Source organism: Ochotona curzoniae, unplaced genomic scaffold, assembly GCF_017591425.1.
Source record: "Ochotona curzoniae isolate NIBS_2020 unplaced genomic scaffold, NIBS_Ocur_1.0 contig_1014, whole genome shotgun sequence".
Taxonomy (NCBI): domain Eukaryota; kingdom Metazoa; phylum Chordata; class Mammalia; order Lagomorpha; family Ochotonidae; genus Ochotona; species Ochotona curzoniae.
In genome coordinates this window covers 28,137,657-28,153,025 of record NW_024464920.1, presented here as the reverse complement: position 1 = coordinate 28,153,025, position 15,369 = coordinate 28,137,657, and the positions used below count along the sequence as shown (strand labels likewise).

At 42.1% G+C, this 15,369-nt stretch overlaps 1 protein-coding gene across 1 annotated transcript in view; it reads left to right on the top strand.

The window, feature by feature from the left end:
• MYRFL (myelin regulatory factor like) overlaps positions 1-9,625 on the top strand; it is a 112,890-nt gene extending 103,265 nt beyond the window's left edge. Inside the window, exons 20-25 of the mRNA XM_040978215.1 lie at positions 2,603-2,665; positions 3,271-3,358; positions 5,708-5,782; positions 8,345-8,462; positions 8,761-8,835; positions 9,351-9,625. Coding sequence (XP_040834149.1) covers positions 2,603-2,665; positions 3,271-3,358; positions 5,708-5,782; positions 8,345-8,462; positions 8,761-8,835; positions 9,351-9,437 — 506 coding nt within the window. The 3' untranslated portion in view covers positions 9,438-9,625. The remainder of the gene's footprint in view (positions 1-2,602; positions 2,666-3,270; positions 3,359-5,707; positions 5,783-8,344; positions 8,463-8,760; positions 8,836-9,350) is intronic.
• The last annotated feature ends 5,744 nt before the right edge of the window (positions 9,626-15,369 follow it).

Below are 15,369 nucleotides of genomic sequence, written 5' to 3'. Positions count from 1 at the left end.
CGGTGACTCTGGCCTCAACGGGGAGCTCATTGCTGTCTTCACCTGGCTGCAGCTTCGTTCTCACCCTAGGCTTGAAACAGGCTTTCCCCCTCTTCCCCCGACCATGCCCCATGTGCAGCATAGGAAAATTGCTGACACCGGAATCAGATTATTTGGACCGGAACTACTCCTCTTCATAATGACCCCACAGTGCCTCTCTTAGGTTACCTTTCAAGCAAGGAAAACCTTCCTAAGTAGTATGTGATAATGCATAAAAAGTTGAGTTATTGTAATTACCCTTCAAGGCAAAAATACGTAAATTCTATAGGATTTTCTGCAACGGAGAATGGTCTCTGACCTAGTGGTCGGCATTCCAGAGTGCCTGGATTCAACTCCCAGCTCTGACTTCTGACTCAAGCATTGATGCAGACCCTGGGAGGCAGCAGGTGGTGACACAAGCAGTCAGGACCCCGCCATCTACATGGCAGACATGGACTGAGCTCCTGGCTCTTGGCGCTGGCCTTAACTCTGCCATGGCTGTTGTGGGCATTTGAGGATTGAGCCAGTTGGAAGCTCTGTCTCTCTGCTTCTCAATTATTTTTTAATAGGAAAGAATTTTTCCAGGGCAGGTATTATGGCACAGTGACTTAAACTGCTACTTGGGATGCCTGTATCCCATATTGGAGTGATAATTCAAAACTCAACTACTGCTTGCTTCTGATGTTTCTTGCTGTTAATACATCTTGGTGGCAGCAGATGATAGTCTAAGGACATGAGTCCCTGACATGTACCTGGGACACATGATGGAGTTCTTGGCTCCTGGCTTCAGCCCAGTCCAGTCCCAAGCATTTGTAAGTATTCGAAGAATGAACCAGTGAATGGAGGACCTCTCTCTCTCTCCCTCGCTCTCTCTCTGCTTGTCTATGCTTCCTTCTCTGCCACTATGCCTTCCAGATAATAAATACATCTTTATATGTGTATGTGTGTATAATTTTTAAAAGAATTTTCTCTAGCTTTTGATATTCAGGTATTAAGTAATTAGGAAAGCGCAATCAATTTGTAAGTTGTACTTATCTTTAGAGACCCCAAACTCCATTTGTGTAGAGAAGGTTAGCATTTTATGATTCTACTGTTACTCTTTTTCTTCATTTTTACCTTCTCTTTTCACTGCCCTTGAACTATACATTTCATCTGAACAGGATATTTTATCTGGCATAGAGACCACAGAAGTAGAAAGGGTTGAAAAACTAATGGGGTCCAATATCCACTCAGCTATAGGCTCTGGGTTGAACCCTAAAGGGACTAAACCGAAGAATTCCTTCTCTTGCTTTCCTCTTGAGTCTCCTGGAACACATCAGAAATCAGATTCCAGACATACCTGCTATTGTTTTCTTTCTCCTTCCTGCTTTCCTGCTTTTAATGGTCTTTGTTTTCACCTAGAAAAGACAATAGGGTTCGTGGATATGCCTTGCTGCTCAGCCACCTGGACTGGGCAGAATAATTTTCTCCAGGTGTTACACTCACTCAAGAGATAGAATGTTCACCAAAGGGGGAGCCAGGAGAAGACAAATGCTCGCTCAATAAAAACACATTCAGAACCACCTGACAAAGGAGGGAATGGTTCTCTCTAAGTCAATGAGCCACTTGGCAGTGGAGGTATTCAACAGAGATTCCTTGATGACATACTTACATTTTGTAATACAAGCATGTGTAGTCTCCAGATAGTACTAATAGGGTGCACAGAAAAGAACCCATGTGATCTAAATCTGATGATTTTGATGAAGAGTAGCTACTAATTAGAAAGACAAATGGTTTCCTAATATGAACAACATATTATGCCAAGGATTTTGAAGAATTCACAATGTTAATGAAGGTTCCCTACCTCCAAGCTGTCAAGAAAGAGCAAAACTATGTCAAAAAAAAAAAAAAGCTAAGTAATGATCCAGAGATTATATGCCCTTCCATGGAGTGACACTTTTGGGTTGATGGCCATGTAAGGTACTTCAACAATAAATGCTATGGCTCTGGAAAGGTAGGCACTGGGAGCAGCAGGACCTAATTGTGCGTGATAGCTTGGTTTGTTTGGACTGGCATCACAGAATTCCTGAAGTGGCTTAAACAACAGATAATATTGTCTCTGTTATGGGGGCTGAAGTCCAAGATCAAAGTGTTAGAAGACCTGGTTTGTTCCAAAGCCTCTCTCCTGAGCCTGCAGATGGTACCTTATCTCTGTGTGCTTTCCTGATGTCTTTCCTCCATGCTGTGCCCCTAGTGTCTCTCTACAAGGACACACGATTACATGAGGGGCCACTCTCATGACCTCCTGTTAATTACCTCTTTAAGGTCCTGCCTCTAAATGCAGTCACACTCTGAAGTAGTGGGGGTTAGGACCGCAACACTGAAATTAGGAGGGTATACGGTTAAGTCCATAACAAATAGAGAAGGGTAAGAAAAAACCAGATGAGCAAGACATGGGTTAGAGACCTGAGGGGTTGATAGAAAGGGAAAAAAAAGGGTGGAGAGACATACAGCTGACCTAGATAAACTGAGGCCCACATGGGATTTCCTCTCGTCTCCCCCTGAACAAGGCTTCAAGACTCATGGCCCTTTTTTTCTTCCTTAGAAGACACAAGCAAATCATTCTTGCAAAGAGATGTACTCACCAGAGCTCGCTGGGGAAGTGACTGTAAGTTGACATTTAAGTGACATTCTTTTCTGGCTCTGCAGGGCCAGACGGCCGTTACAAGCTGGAAAGGCATTCCAGGAGTGAGGAGCAAAGACGAAGGCACACCCTGCCTGCCACCTACACCCAGGGATTGCATTTTTACAATGGGTGCCATCCCCAAAATGTAGGAGGCCTAAGACGTGGTTACTGCCTAGCAGAAGTGTGATAGTTGAGCTCTGTGGATTTTAATAGTGCCTTTGAATTTCCTGCCCCCCCATTCTGACTATATTTTCAATTTGTTTTCTTTTTTGAAACAAATTGCTTTTCAAATTGCCTGCTCCGTTTCAGTACATTTCAATTTTGTAGGATTTTTTTAGCTCCAAAATTTCTTTTGGATATTGCAAGGACAGTTTATTGGAGCCTGGATTTTTATTAAATTTTACCATTACCCACCCCTCCCAAATCCCTTCCCCTCTCTTTGCCTTTGTTTTTCTACGTGAATGCAAATGAAATCTGCTTATGTGGGAAAACTCATTTCACACTATGCAATTTAGGGGGCGGCGCTAGAATGTTAACACCTTGTCCCTGTAGAAGAGTTTACTTTCTTCCATTTCTTCACAATTCAGGGATTGATACAACCATCAGTTCTATTCAGATTATGGAAATCCAGCAAATAATAGATCACCGGTATTGCAGTGGAAGCCTCCAGTGTAGGTGGGTAAGCCTACTCTTTATGTCCTAGTTGTTTCTGGAATTTACCCAGGGCTCTGGCTTTTTGAAACTGGAATGGATGCTAAAATGACATGGTGAAATCAGTACATGCTTACATTGCTCCTTAAGTGAAAATATATTTGTTGTTCAGTGGACAAAGAGATCATAAAACAATTGGTACTAGCAAATGTCAACAAAGCACAGCCCCGTTGACTCTAGTAGTTTGGTTTAATGAGAAAGTCCAAAGCAGAAAGCCCAGGGAGCAGCTTTGTGGGTGACTCTTGGGGGGTGGGGCACAGTACTATTAGGCCCAGAGCTGCTGGCAGACTCTGTGGATTAAAAAAAAAGACAGTGTTACTGATGGCTCCAGGTGATGAGTGAACTCATATTTGCACATTCTAATAGAAGACATGTCATTATTTTAACTTCTAAAGAAAATATCTTATCTTAGCTCTTCTTAGGGGAGCAAAGAATTCAGAGATTGCAAAAGCTGTCAGCCACATCCACTGTATGGAGATCGTGCTATACATGGCGAAGCAAGAGTGCAGGTTGCTCCAGCAAACACCATATGCAAGGTGTAGGCGTGGAGAACGAGGAGCTATTTTTCTTGGCTAGGTTAAATGCCAGGCCAGTATTTGAAACTGAAGTGATGAATCTTGTGAGCTTTTAAGTTTTTTTTTTCCTTTTCAACTCAATGTAATTTAGGCTTTCAATGGAATGTCTGGAGTTGCAAGAATAACCTATGTTCTGTCTTCTGGTTTGTGGGTGACCCTGTTTCCTTATTGAATTCTCACAAACTCCCTGTGAGGTTAGTCTTGCTTATCTTCAACTGATGGTTGAGTTTCAGTAACCTGGAAAAGGCTCGCAGAGGCTCACCCATCTGGTGTGTGTCAGCACAGATCTGCACTCCTATGGTGAGATGGCACTGGGACCAGGAGTCAGACGTTTTAGGTTCAGTTTCTGGAGCTCCTGCTTGCATATCCACTTCTCACCTATATAAGAGGAGGCTGCCAAGTTGGGTTGTTGCAGAACTGACTGATATTGGGAGAAACATAATAAAAACTGAATCCCATGGGATCCAGTATTCCCAATCTCAGTGCAGATATTTCTGATTTTTAAAAATAAATTCCTTACTGAAATAGCACTGTTCTCTACTTGATACAAAGGTAGTGCAGTTTTTTCAGTTTTGTTTGGATACACATGCAAAAGTTAACGTATGGAGTACAATGGGATGTTTTGCTTTCTTACATTTGTGTGTTGTAAAAGGCTGTATCTTTCCATTTCCTTTATTTTTACTTTTAACTTACAAACTAAGAGACAAAACCAAAGTGAGATTGTCCATGCATTGATTTACTCCCTAAATGCCTGCAGCCTACAGGGTTGGGCTAGCTGAACCCAGAAGACTAAAACTCAATCTGGATCTCTTGTATGGGTGGTAGGGACCCCAAAGCCTGCTGTCTCCCAGGGTGTGCATCACTGGAAAGATGAAATCAGAAGAGGTTCAGGACTTGCACCCCAGCACATCAATACAGGTCACAGGCATCCCCAAACACGTCTTAACCCTGAGTCAAACACCTGCTGCATACTTCCACATTTGAACAGCTCAGTGCAATATTATTTAAAGAGAATCTAAAACCACTGGTTCCTTTTCCACTTATTTGATTTATTTAAGTCATTATTCCATGTAATTCCAAATAAGAGATGACAGATCATAGGGAAACTTGTATTAGATACATTTTGCAGTTTTGCTGGTTTTTCAGTATAATACAAGTCACAGGAACTTTCCTTTTCCCCAGTTGCAAGCATTTTTATCTTGTAATTTTCTCCATTACTAAATGGTAACTAGGATTATAATAATTTTAGTAGACTTGGATTCTAAAAGTGTGTGATATATGGTGTTAATGTTGCTTAAAAGGAGTGATTTATGACGGAGGAACTGGCATTTATTATTTCCAATCCTTATTTCCAGGGAGATTGTTACTTTGAAACCTTTGCCTCATTTATCTTCTGAAAGTTGTTATCTCCTTAGGAAGGCCTGAAGTCACTTCCTGTGTGTTGAGCTTTGTGTGTTTGATCTGGGGTTTAACGCTCCATCATTTTTTTCTGCACATTCTAAAGCCCCACAGCTCTTTGTTGTATGTTTGCTGTGAATACCTGAAAGATTGCCCTGAAATTTAACACATATATCTCTGAAATGCGTAACATGGTAGCAGATAAAACTCAATCTTTCACATTTATTGTGTATTAAACAGTATTTCGTAGCTTACATCATGTGTAAAGATGGCAAACTAGCCTTTTGAAACTTTTACTGCTTACTTTGATTTGTGCTTTTATTTTTTTTCTGTAAATTAGGCCTGGAAATTATAATTACAATATTCCTGTTAATAAGAAGACACCAACTAATGTCAAATTCTCCCTGGAAATCAAGTAAGTGTGTGGTGATAGTAAAAACTCTACTTTTATCATCAACTTTTTAAAGTTAGAAAATATAAACTTGTTCTCAGTTGATTCCAGAAACAGGAGTCATATTCAGTGTTCTCAGAGGAGACGTGAAGATGACTTAACAATTCCGCTGTCGCTAAATTAGTTTTGCAGTTTGGAATATGGGACCATTTATATTATTAACTACAAGTCTCAGTGTATTTCACATTTTGATCAACAATTTAGAAGGCAGGAAGCTGCAGATGTTAACTTGCACTGATAGGCTCTATTGCTTAATAAACTGATGACTCAATCAGTGCATTGATCCACATTAACTAATGACAGGCTGAGTTCTGGCCTCATTGAGGAAGGATCCCAAGGTGAGACTGGCATCACTCAGGTGCTCCCTGGGAACTGGCAAGGTTCTCAGTTTTACACTTGCACCTGCTGAATGGGATGGGACCAATGGTAATAATGTGGCCCCTAGAAGAGGGGCTGTACAGCCTGGGGAACTGGTGACAATGGAAAGCAGACTCCACAATTTTCCCCAGGGAAGAGAGAGAGACTACTAGGAGTCAGTCTTTGCAGGTGCATTGGCCAGGGTTTTCTGATTCTGTGTCTCCAAGCCATCATTTCTCTACTATGCAATGAATGTTAGATCAGGTCCCAGCATCCAGAGCTGCTGAGGGATGGCTGTTAGCACTGGTGAAACCACTGCTGGCTCTTTGCTGAACACCAAAAGCCCATCAGATACTTACCTTCCGCAGTGGGCCCTAATCACCTGCACCACAACCCACCTGGGGTGCGTGCGTGTCATGCATGTTTTACTTTTTACTTTTCGGACAGGGCCGTTTGGGTATAGAGTGATCCGTAACTATGTTCTGATACTCATAGCTGATCAGTAGCTGAGCCGAGGGGCAAACCTAGCTCATCCTTTATCTGTTTGTAAGGACAGTGCTCGTTCCTGCACAGAACAGACACTCGGCAAACGGTCATCTTTATGATGACCACCTTTCCTCCAAAGCTGCAAGTCTGATTTTACCTATTGTTATCAGACATGGCAGATCATTTCAGTGCTATCAGACTTTCCACCCACTTCATTAAAAGTTATGCAGTGAGCGAGTTGTCTTGAAGATGCAGGAGTTATTTCACATCTCTGGATTTCAGTTCTCCTGCTTTCCTTCTTCACACTTCATCTTTCCTCCCCTTTCTTTTCTGTCTTCTGCCTCCGCTGCCATTATTCACAACCTGCATCTCTTCCTCTGAATTCTCCAGGTTTCATCTTCATCCTCCCATCAGCTTTGCTTCTGCCAAGCCTTGCGGAGGCTTGTTTAATGAGCTGATGTTGGGGATTCAGCATCCACAGGTTAGCATACTGTACCTTCCCCTTACCCTCCTTGAGGAACCTGGTTTTCTGTATTTCCGTATTCATTTCCGGCTCTTCTTGGAAGGAAGGGACTTTACATACAATGTTTGCCGAAGAAGCCAGAGATCCTATGAGCCACTTCAGTCAGGCCTTTGGGTTTGCAAACTGTTTCTGACATGAGTGACTTTAAAATAACACACACTGTACACTTCTTATGTACGGTTTCACTTTCCATAGCTCTATTACCCGTGAACAAGCATTATCTGAAAACATTAAATGGAAGTTTCCGGAAGTAAAGTTCATAACTTTTATAATAGTATATTAGAGTTGTTCTATTTTATTGTTAGTTGTTACTGTTAATCTGTTCTGCTGCCTAATTGAGAAAGTAAACTTTATTGGGCCTGGCACGGTGGCGCAAGTGGTTAAGTCCTCGCCTTGCACACCCGGGATCCCATATGGGCGCCGATTCTAATCCCGGCAGCCCCGCTTCCCTTCCAGCACCCTGCCTGTGGCCCGGAAAGTAAACTTTATTATAGGTATGAATGTGCAAGTATACAGCCTACGCAGGATACAGTAGTATCCAGAATTTGGGCCATCTGCTGTTGGTGTTAGACAAGGGATGGCTGCCATACACTGAGCTGAGATTGTAGGTCACCTCCATCACACAGAAGGTTTCCAAACTCAGATGGGTATCATCTACTTGATAATGACAAGTGAGTCAACTGCCAGAGAATAGCCATCCTTTCTTGCGGGCCTTCCATTGTGATAGTTTTAAAAGCACCCAAGCCCTCTCTGTGTTTGTTTGCTTTGCTGTTTCAAACAGCATCTACTCAAGCCAGAGTAGTTACAGAATCTAAAATCCTGGAAATGCTGCAAAGTGCAAATTCAGCTGCCAGTGTAAGAGAAGGAATATCTCACATGCAGACATTGTAAAAATCTTTGGAAATGGGAAGCTCTGATGTGAGGTGTTTTAAGTCATGACATGAACGTATGATGGCATGTTCAGCTGCAGTTGAGTTCCTCTCTAACAACATGGGAGCCAGCCTGTGGGCACACGGAGCTTCCTGTAAGAAAGTGTAAGAGAGTGCCTCCCTTCAAGGAGACTTGCAAGCTATGTTCCCATCAGCCCTCTTGCTGTCAGGTGCAGTCCAGGAGGAACTGGAAACTCCTTTCCCATCTGCCCTTTCTTTTGTCTCCCAAAGCACAACGGAGCCACTGATAGTCTTCCAATGCAAATTCGCCCTTGGAAATATATGTTTTCGTAGTAAAATGGAAACCACAGCGATCCAAAGCTACGAAGTTTCCCAGGAGATGACACAGGTAATGCCTTCCTTTCTAGTACAAACGTGTAGAGTTGTGGCTTCTGTCCCCTACTATGGAAGGGATGCGTTGGGCCAAATGCCAGTGTTTCTCTTTGCTAGCTCACCCCAATCACAGGGCTTGACTCAGCATCTTGTGACCTTAAGGAACCGTGGAACCTGCTAGTGACACCTAGCAAAAGCTGTGATCACAGAATCCTCTCCTGCAGATGCCTAGGAAATGTGTCTTCCAGCCTATGCTCTATCCAAGGGAGTGTAGAATATGGTGATGAAATGGATATCTTTCATTCCTTGTTTAGGGGTATCAGCATATTTGGAGCCTCCCTGTGGCTCCATTCTCTGACAGCACTTACCATTTTCGCGTAGCGGCACCAGTAAGTGTGATTTTGTTTTCTTTATTTACTTTAAAAATTTTTATGTATTCCTTTTAATTTTCATTTTAAAGGCAGGAAGGGAGGGAGGGGGAAATAGAGGGAAGGAGACAGAAAGGTTTCTAAATATAAGCATCTAAAACACATATTTATATCTGGGTATAAATATCTAAAATAGCCAATATTGGGTGGAGCTTAAGCCAGGAGCCAGAAGGTTGCCTTAAGTCTCCCTCCATGGGTGGCAGTGACTCAGGTGGCTGGGCTGTCAGTGTTGCGTCCTAGCATGCACATAGCATGAAGCTAGGTCCGAAGCAGCGCAGCCAGGGCTGCACCAGGCACGCTGATAAAGGATACAGGTTTCCCAAGTTTCAACTTGAGCCCTTGTAATGAAGGCCCATCCCTCTTTTTTTTTTTAATAGTAAGAGAATAAATGAATGAATGTTTCTATGTATAAAAGAAGCAGTTGAACTACACTTATGTCTTCTATTGATGTTCTCACTTTTCTCCTGTCTTGGCAGGACTTAGCTGACTGTTCCACAGACCCTTATTTTGCTGGAATATTCTTCACAGATTACTTCTTTTACTTCTATCGACATTGTGCTTAATTTATTCAAATCTGAGGACTTTGCCCAACTAAAAGACTCATAACACAGTTCACGGAAACTCATATCCAGTCACAACTTTTTTTTCTTGTTTTTTGGAAAAACAGTCAAATTCATTACTGGAAGAACTTTAACAAGCTTTGGCTTCCTTCTGTTTGGAGACGCTCATGAAGAGAATAAAGTATTTGCTGGAACTTGAGATAATGTGGTGTTTGACTTTGTCGGGATTATGAAGAAAGCATGGCCTGCGGTAAACAGCCCGTAGGATCTGAGATCCTGCTGTTTGTGTTAAGGAAGCTGTAAGCCCAAGCTAAGCTCTGCACTGACTTAATCTATTTATTAAGACATTAAAAGGTCATGTCAGTTGGGATCCAGTCAGTGCAAACTTCTGAAAATGTGTGATTTAGTGTGTGTGGAGGGCGAAGGTCAGTACGGTCTGTCTGATGGTGTGCGTACAGTAAGACAAGGTGTGTGTGTGTGTGTGTGTGTGTGTGTGTGTGGTAGAATGCATATTGCTCACAAAGTAGATTTAAGACTAATTGTTGCAGCTGCTTTCTTGTATTGGATGGGTTCTAACCTTTCTGAAAAGGAAGGCTGTGCTTTCGTGTAAAGATGGAAGCCTTGGCGCACCAGAGCCCACTGAAACTCCCCACAAGCCACCACAGTCTGTTTACGAGAGTCCCTCAAGCCGACAGAGCAAACTGGATTCAAATGATGAGCTTCCTGAGTACAAAATGTTGAAATTCATGCACTGCTTTTTCTTCGTACACATTCTGTGATTTTTAAAAAAGATTTATTTTTATTGGAAAGTCAGATATACAGAGAGAAGCAAAGACAGAGCGGAAGATCTTCCTTCTGTTGACTCTCTCTCCAAGAGGCTGCAACAGCCGGAGCTGCATTGATTTGAACCCAGGAGCCAGGAACTTCTTCCAAGTCTCCCATATGGGTGCAGGATCCAAAGGCTTTGGGCCGCCCTCGACTGCTTTCCCAGGTCACAGGCAGGCAGCTGGATAGGAAGCAGGGCTACTGGGACTGGAACAGGTACCGATAAGGATTCTGATGCTCTCAAGGCAAGGATTTTCACCATTAGGCTACTGCACCGGGCCCTCTCTGTGATCTTTTAAAAAAAATATTTTATTTATTTCAAAGACAGAGTTACATACAGAACAGAAGGAGAAACAAAGATCAATAGACAGAGTTCACTCCCCCAAAGGGCCTCAACAACCAGAACTGGGGCAGGCTGAAGCTAGGAGCCAGGAACTCTGTCTGGGTCTCTAACACTGTGGCAGGAGCCCAAACACTTGCTCAATCTTGGGTGGCTCTCCCAGACACATTGGCAGGGAACTTCATCACAAGTGGAGCAGTCCAGACTAGAACCTATGTTCCCGTAGGTTATCAGCATCACACATGTCATCTTCATCTGAGTCTTAATCTGTTATTATATCTGCATAGAACAGATTCACTCTGACCCCTCCCTGTGGACTTTTTGAAGACCTCTTGCTCGTTGAGCTGTTCTGCTCATTACTCCCCTTGGACGCCACACTGACGTCTCTTGCTGTAGTCCCTTGCTGACCACAGTCTCCTCGGGTCATCTCCTGCAGCCTGACATGCCAGGGATGCCAGGCAACTGGGAGTAACAAACCATTTTAATGCCTGCATCCCCTGACTTGCTGTCCTTGCTGTCCCTCTCGTTTGCTATTGCCGAGCTGTGTGTGGAGTGTGGAGCACCAAGCTGGTTTCCAGGGAAGGCTGCTGAGTGCAATCTCTTACTGTTCCGCTGTGGCTCAACTGGGCTGAAGCTCTTTGACTTTCCAATACTGATACATCTTCCTGTTTCTGATCTTCAGATGTTATTAATGATGTGTCCTATCAATAGAAATTGATCACAAGACCCCAAAAGTTAAGATTAAAAAAAAAAACTTCTTCTCAACAAAATGCATTTTGAAATAGATTTCTTGTTGCAAGGGTACTTGAGCCCAGTGATCAGGAGCTAAGAATCTGAAGCCAGATGGTTCAGTGCTTCAATTCAAATTCTGACTTACTTTGTGTATCCCAGGGTAGGACCCTAAGCTTCAATTTTCCTATTTATAGAAGATGGTGAGTGTTGACAATACAGAGATTTATATGACATAAACACAGATAAGTTCTAAATAAGTTGAGCTGTTATTATATCTGCATAGAACAGATTCACTTTGAAAAGTTCAGTGAGATTATAGAGGGATAGTCCGTCTCTGCACACATACATTGAGATCATTTTTTTGGCTGCAAAACCATATATAGAACATATGCATGTGTATTACATAATGTTTAAATTTTGCTATATTTGGGAAACTGTTTCCTAACAACTAGCTTTTGCAGAAAATGGAATAAAATGCTGAATTCTTGGGAGGAGTATTTCAAGATTCCTCTATTAGATTCCAACTCAAACTTGAATCTCCTGAGAATCAGCTGTCCTGGTGTGCCTGGGCTCTAGATTCTGAAGCCATCACTTCATTTTTGGATGAAACCCCAAATGCTTGATATGGGAGAGAATCCATGAATTTGACTTTTCTCTTGGTTAAGGCAGGTTTTTCAGCAGCAGAACTATCAGAGTTCCATTGAGTACATAAGAGGAGGGTGTTAAAAGGCTGTTAGAAAATGTGGACTATGTCAAAATCTGAGTGGATTTCAAAAAAGTTTTTGTACTGAAATGAACTTATATTTTACTCCTATCTTCTAATAGAATGTCCTCATAAACCTCATACTCTTACTCATATACTTCTTCTCAGGACAGCATAGGAATTTCAAAATATCCAGACATAACTGAACGACCTGTTATATTGCCTAAGAGGAATTCTGCAAAATAAATTGTGTTTTCTCATTAAGTTTTATTGTAAGCCTAGGCATTTTTTTTTCCCACGGAAAGAAAGCATTTAAGGTAGTGACAGATCTGGGATGGCTTATGGATGCTACTAAGTCTATTGAGAGACAGATTCTTCTGGAAGACTTTGTGTTTGCAGCTCTTTCCTAGCTGTGTGATATCCACTCTGGACCACATGGCTTCAGGCCAAAAGGCTTTTCCTTGTTCCAGAGACTGATTTGACTCTTTACTGGAATATTCTCAAGCTCAAGTAAATGAAAGTGTCTGGAAGACTCTTCCTCCCTCAAACTTAGAACCCTCGTTTAATCAGGAGAAAAACATCAGACCAGCGGAGAGACACTCCACAAAGTACCTGCCTTGTACGCCTCTGAACTGTCAAGGTTATCTCAACCAAGTCAAGTCTGTGAAACTGTCATAGCCAAGAAAAGTTTGAAGAGCCATGTGACTGAATGCTGTGTGGTGCTCTGGATGAACCCTGGAACTGAATAAGCAGATTAGGTAAAAAATAAGGACATTGTAGATTAATTTTTAAAGATTTATTTTATGGAAAGGCAAAGTAACAGCAAGATACAAGGAATATCTTCTAGTCACTAGCTCAATTCTAAGTGCCCATATCCACTGCAGCTGGGCCAGGACAATGCCAGTAACCAGCAACTCTATCTGGATCTTCCACGTGAGGAAAAGTGACCCACGTACTTGAGCCATCATCTACTGCTTCCCAGCATGGATTAGCAGGAAGCTGGATTGGAAGTAGTGTAACTGGGACATAGACCAACACTACACCATGGTAAGCAGTGTTCCAAGCTGTGGCCCCAAGGAAATCTTAGTGAAGTATGGGTTTTAGTCAGTAATAATGTATCAGTATTAGCTTATCAATCCTGACAAATATATTATACTCATTTAAAATGTTAATAATAAGTACAAATGAGTGTAAGGATTATGGGAACTCTATGTACTATATTTATGGTTTTTCTGTTAACCAAAACTAATGTTAAAATTTTTCTTTATTTTTTAATTAAGAAAAAAAGTTTCACAAGAATTGAGCTAAACTATCACATGCTGCCACCAGATACTACTGTGTAATCTAGGGTAAATTCAAGACAGACAAATAAGAGGTCATTCAAAATCTCTTTTTAAAATAGATATTTCTTTCTATCTATTTGTTTATCTATCTATCTATCTGAAAGGCATAGTGACAGAGGAAAAGAGGGAGATTTTCCATCCACTCCTCACTCTCAAATGGTAGCAGTGGCAGGGGCAGGGGCTGGGCCAAGCTGGAGCCAGGGCCATATGGGTGGTAGGTGCCCAAGTATTTGATCCCTCTTCCACTGGCTTCTCGAGCCCTTATCAGGGACCTGGATCAGATGCAGAACAGCTCAGACTCGAGCAGGTGCTGCAGTATGGAATGCCATGGTCACAAGTAGCAACTTTACTTGCTGCTTCACGACACTGGCCCCATTCAAAATATCTGAGTTCCCTGCTTTGCCAATTCTACAAGGTCAGATTCTGTAAATCAACTTGATTAGCCCCAAATATAGAATACATAAAATCAAAGCTGTTAGATATTTTCAGACAAAACTTCATTTGCAATAAACATTGAGATGCCTGTATTTACTCTGCATGAAAAGAAAAACATTTTGTAGTGCTTTTAACCTACTCTTTTTAACACAATTTTTAAAATACTATTCATTTTATTTGAGAATCGGAGAGACAGATAAGAAGAGATCTCCCATCCTCTGCTTTATTCCTCAAATTCTGGAATTGCTGGGACTGGTCCAGGATAAAACCAGGCAGTAGCAGCTCATCCCAGGTCTCTGATATGCATGGTAGAGACCTAATTACTTGAGCCAACACCTGCTGCTTCCCAGGGCATGTGTTAGCAGGAAACTGGAGTGGGAGTTGAGCCAGGACTTGAACCCAGGCACTCTGATGTAAAATGTGGGTATCCAATTGACATTTTAACCACTGGTCTGAACACCTGCCCCAGAACTCAGCTGTTTATTTTAACTTTAGTTACAGAGTCCTACCAATAAGTTCTTTGAGTCTTGAAACTAAAGCTCTTTGAAAGAAAAATGCAAATATATTTCTGTTGGCAGGTTATAAACCATTTTTAAAAATTACAGGAGGCTATTGGACCTAACATTGTACTGGGTCTCAACGGACCACACTACTACTCAAAGTGGAGCCATCCATACTATCAACTCTCCACATCAGCAAACCAAAAGTAAGCTGTTCTCTAACCTCTCAAGAAGTTGGGAGAGACACCGGCATTGTGCTTTAGCAGCTGGAAGCCACCTCTTGCAATGCTGGTTTCCCATAGAGGAGTGCTAGTTTGAGTCCTTTTCTGTACTTCAGAACTATGTCCCTGCTAAGGCATCTGGGAAGGCAGCCAGCTGATGTTGACTCCATTTCTTGGTCCTCTGCCACTCACGTGGGGAACCAGGTTGGGATTTGAGGCTTCTGACTTCATCCTGGCCTAGAAAGAACTCTCTCGCTTGCTCACTCAGCCTTTTAAATAAATAGATCTTGAAAAGAAAAAAAAAAAATAAATAAAAATGGGGGTGGGAAGTAAAATAGGAGAGAGAACCAAGTCTTTCTTAGGTTGATTTCAACTGGTGTAGCAATCAAGGTCCTTTTGTTTGAATCTTCATAGATAAGATAGTAGCCTGGTTTTAACCATTGAGCTATTTTTCTATTGTCCTTTCTTCTGTCCCTCCCTTACCAGGAAAAGTAGCTTTGAAATGACCAATTTCTTATTGTTTTTGTCCTTTTCTACTTTCTTCTTTACTTTCCTTCCTACAAAACCAACCTTATCTGCTCAGTTCATGGAACATTTAATTCTATTTCATGGAATAAAAAGTTACGTTAATACAGAATTGAAAAGAGAGCCAATTAAGGGGCCCAGTGTGGTAGCCCATTGGCTAAATCCTTGCCTTGCAACCGCCAGGACCCCATGTGGGTGTCAGTTCTTGTTCTGGCTGCTCTACTTCCCATGCAGTTCCCTGCTTGTGACCTGGGAAAGCAGGGGAAGACGGTCCCAGACCCTGGGGCCCGTCACCTGTCTGGGAGACCCAG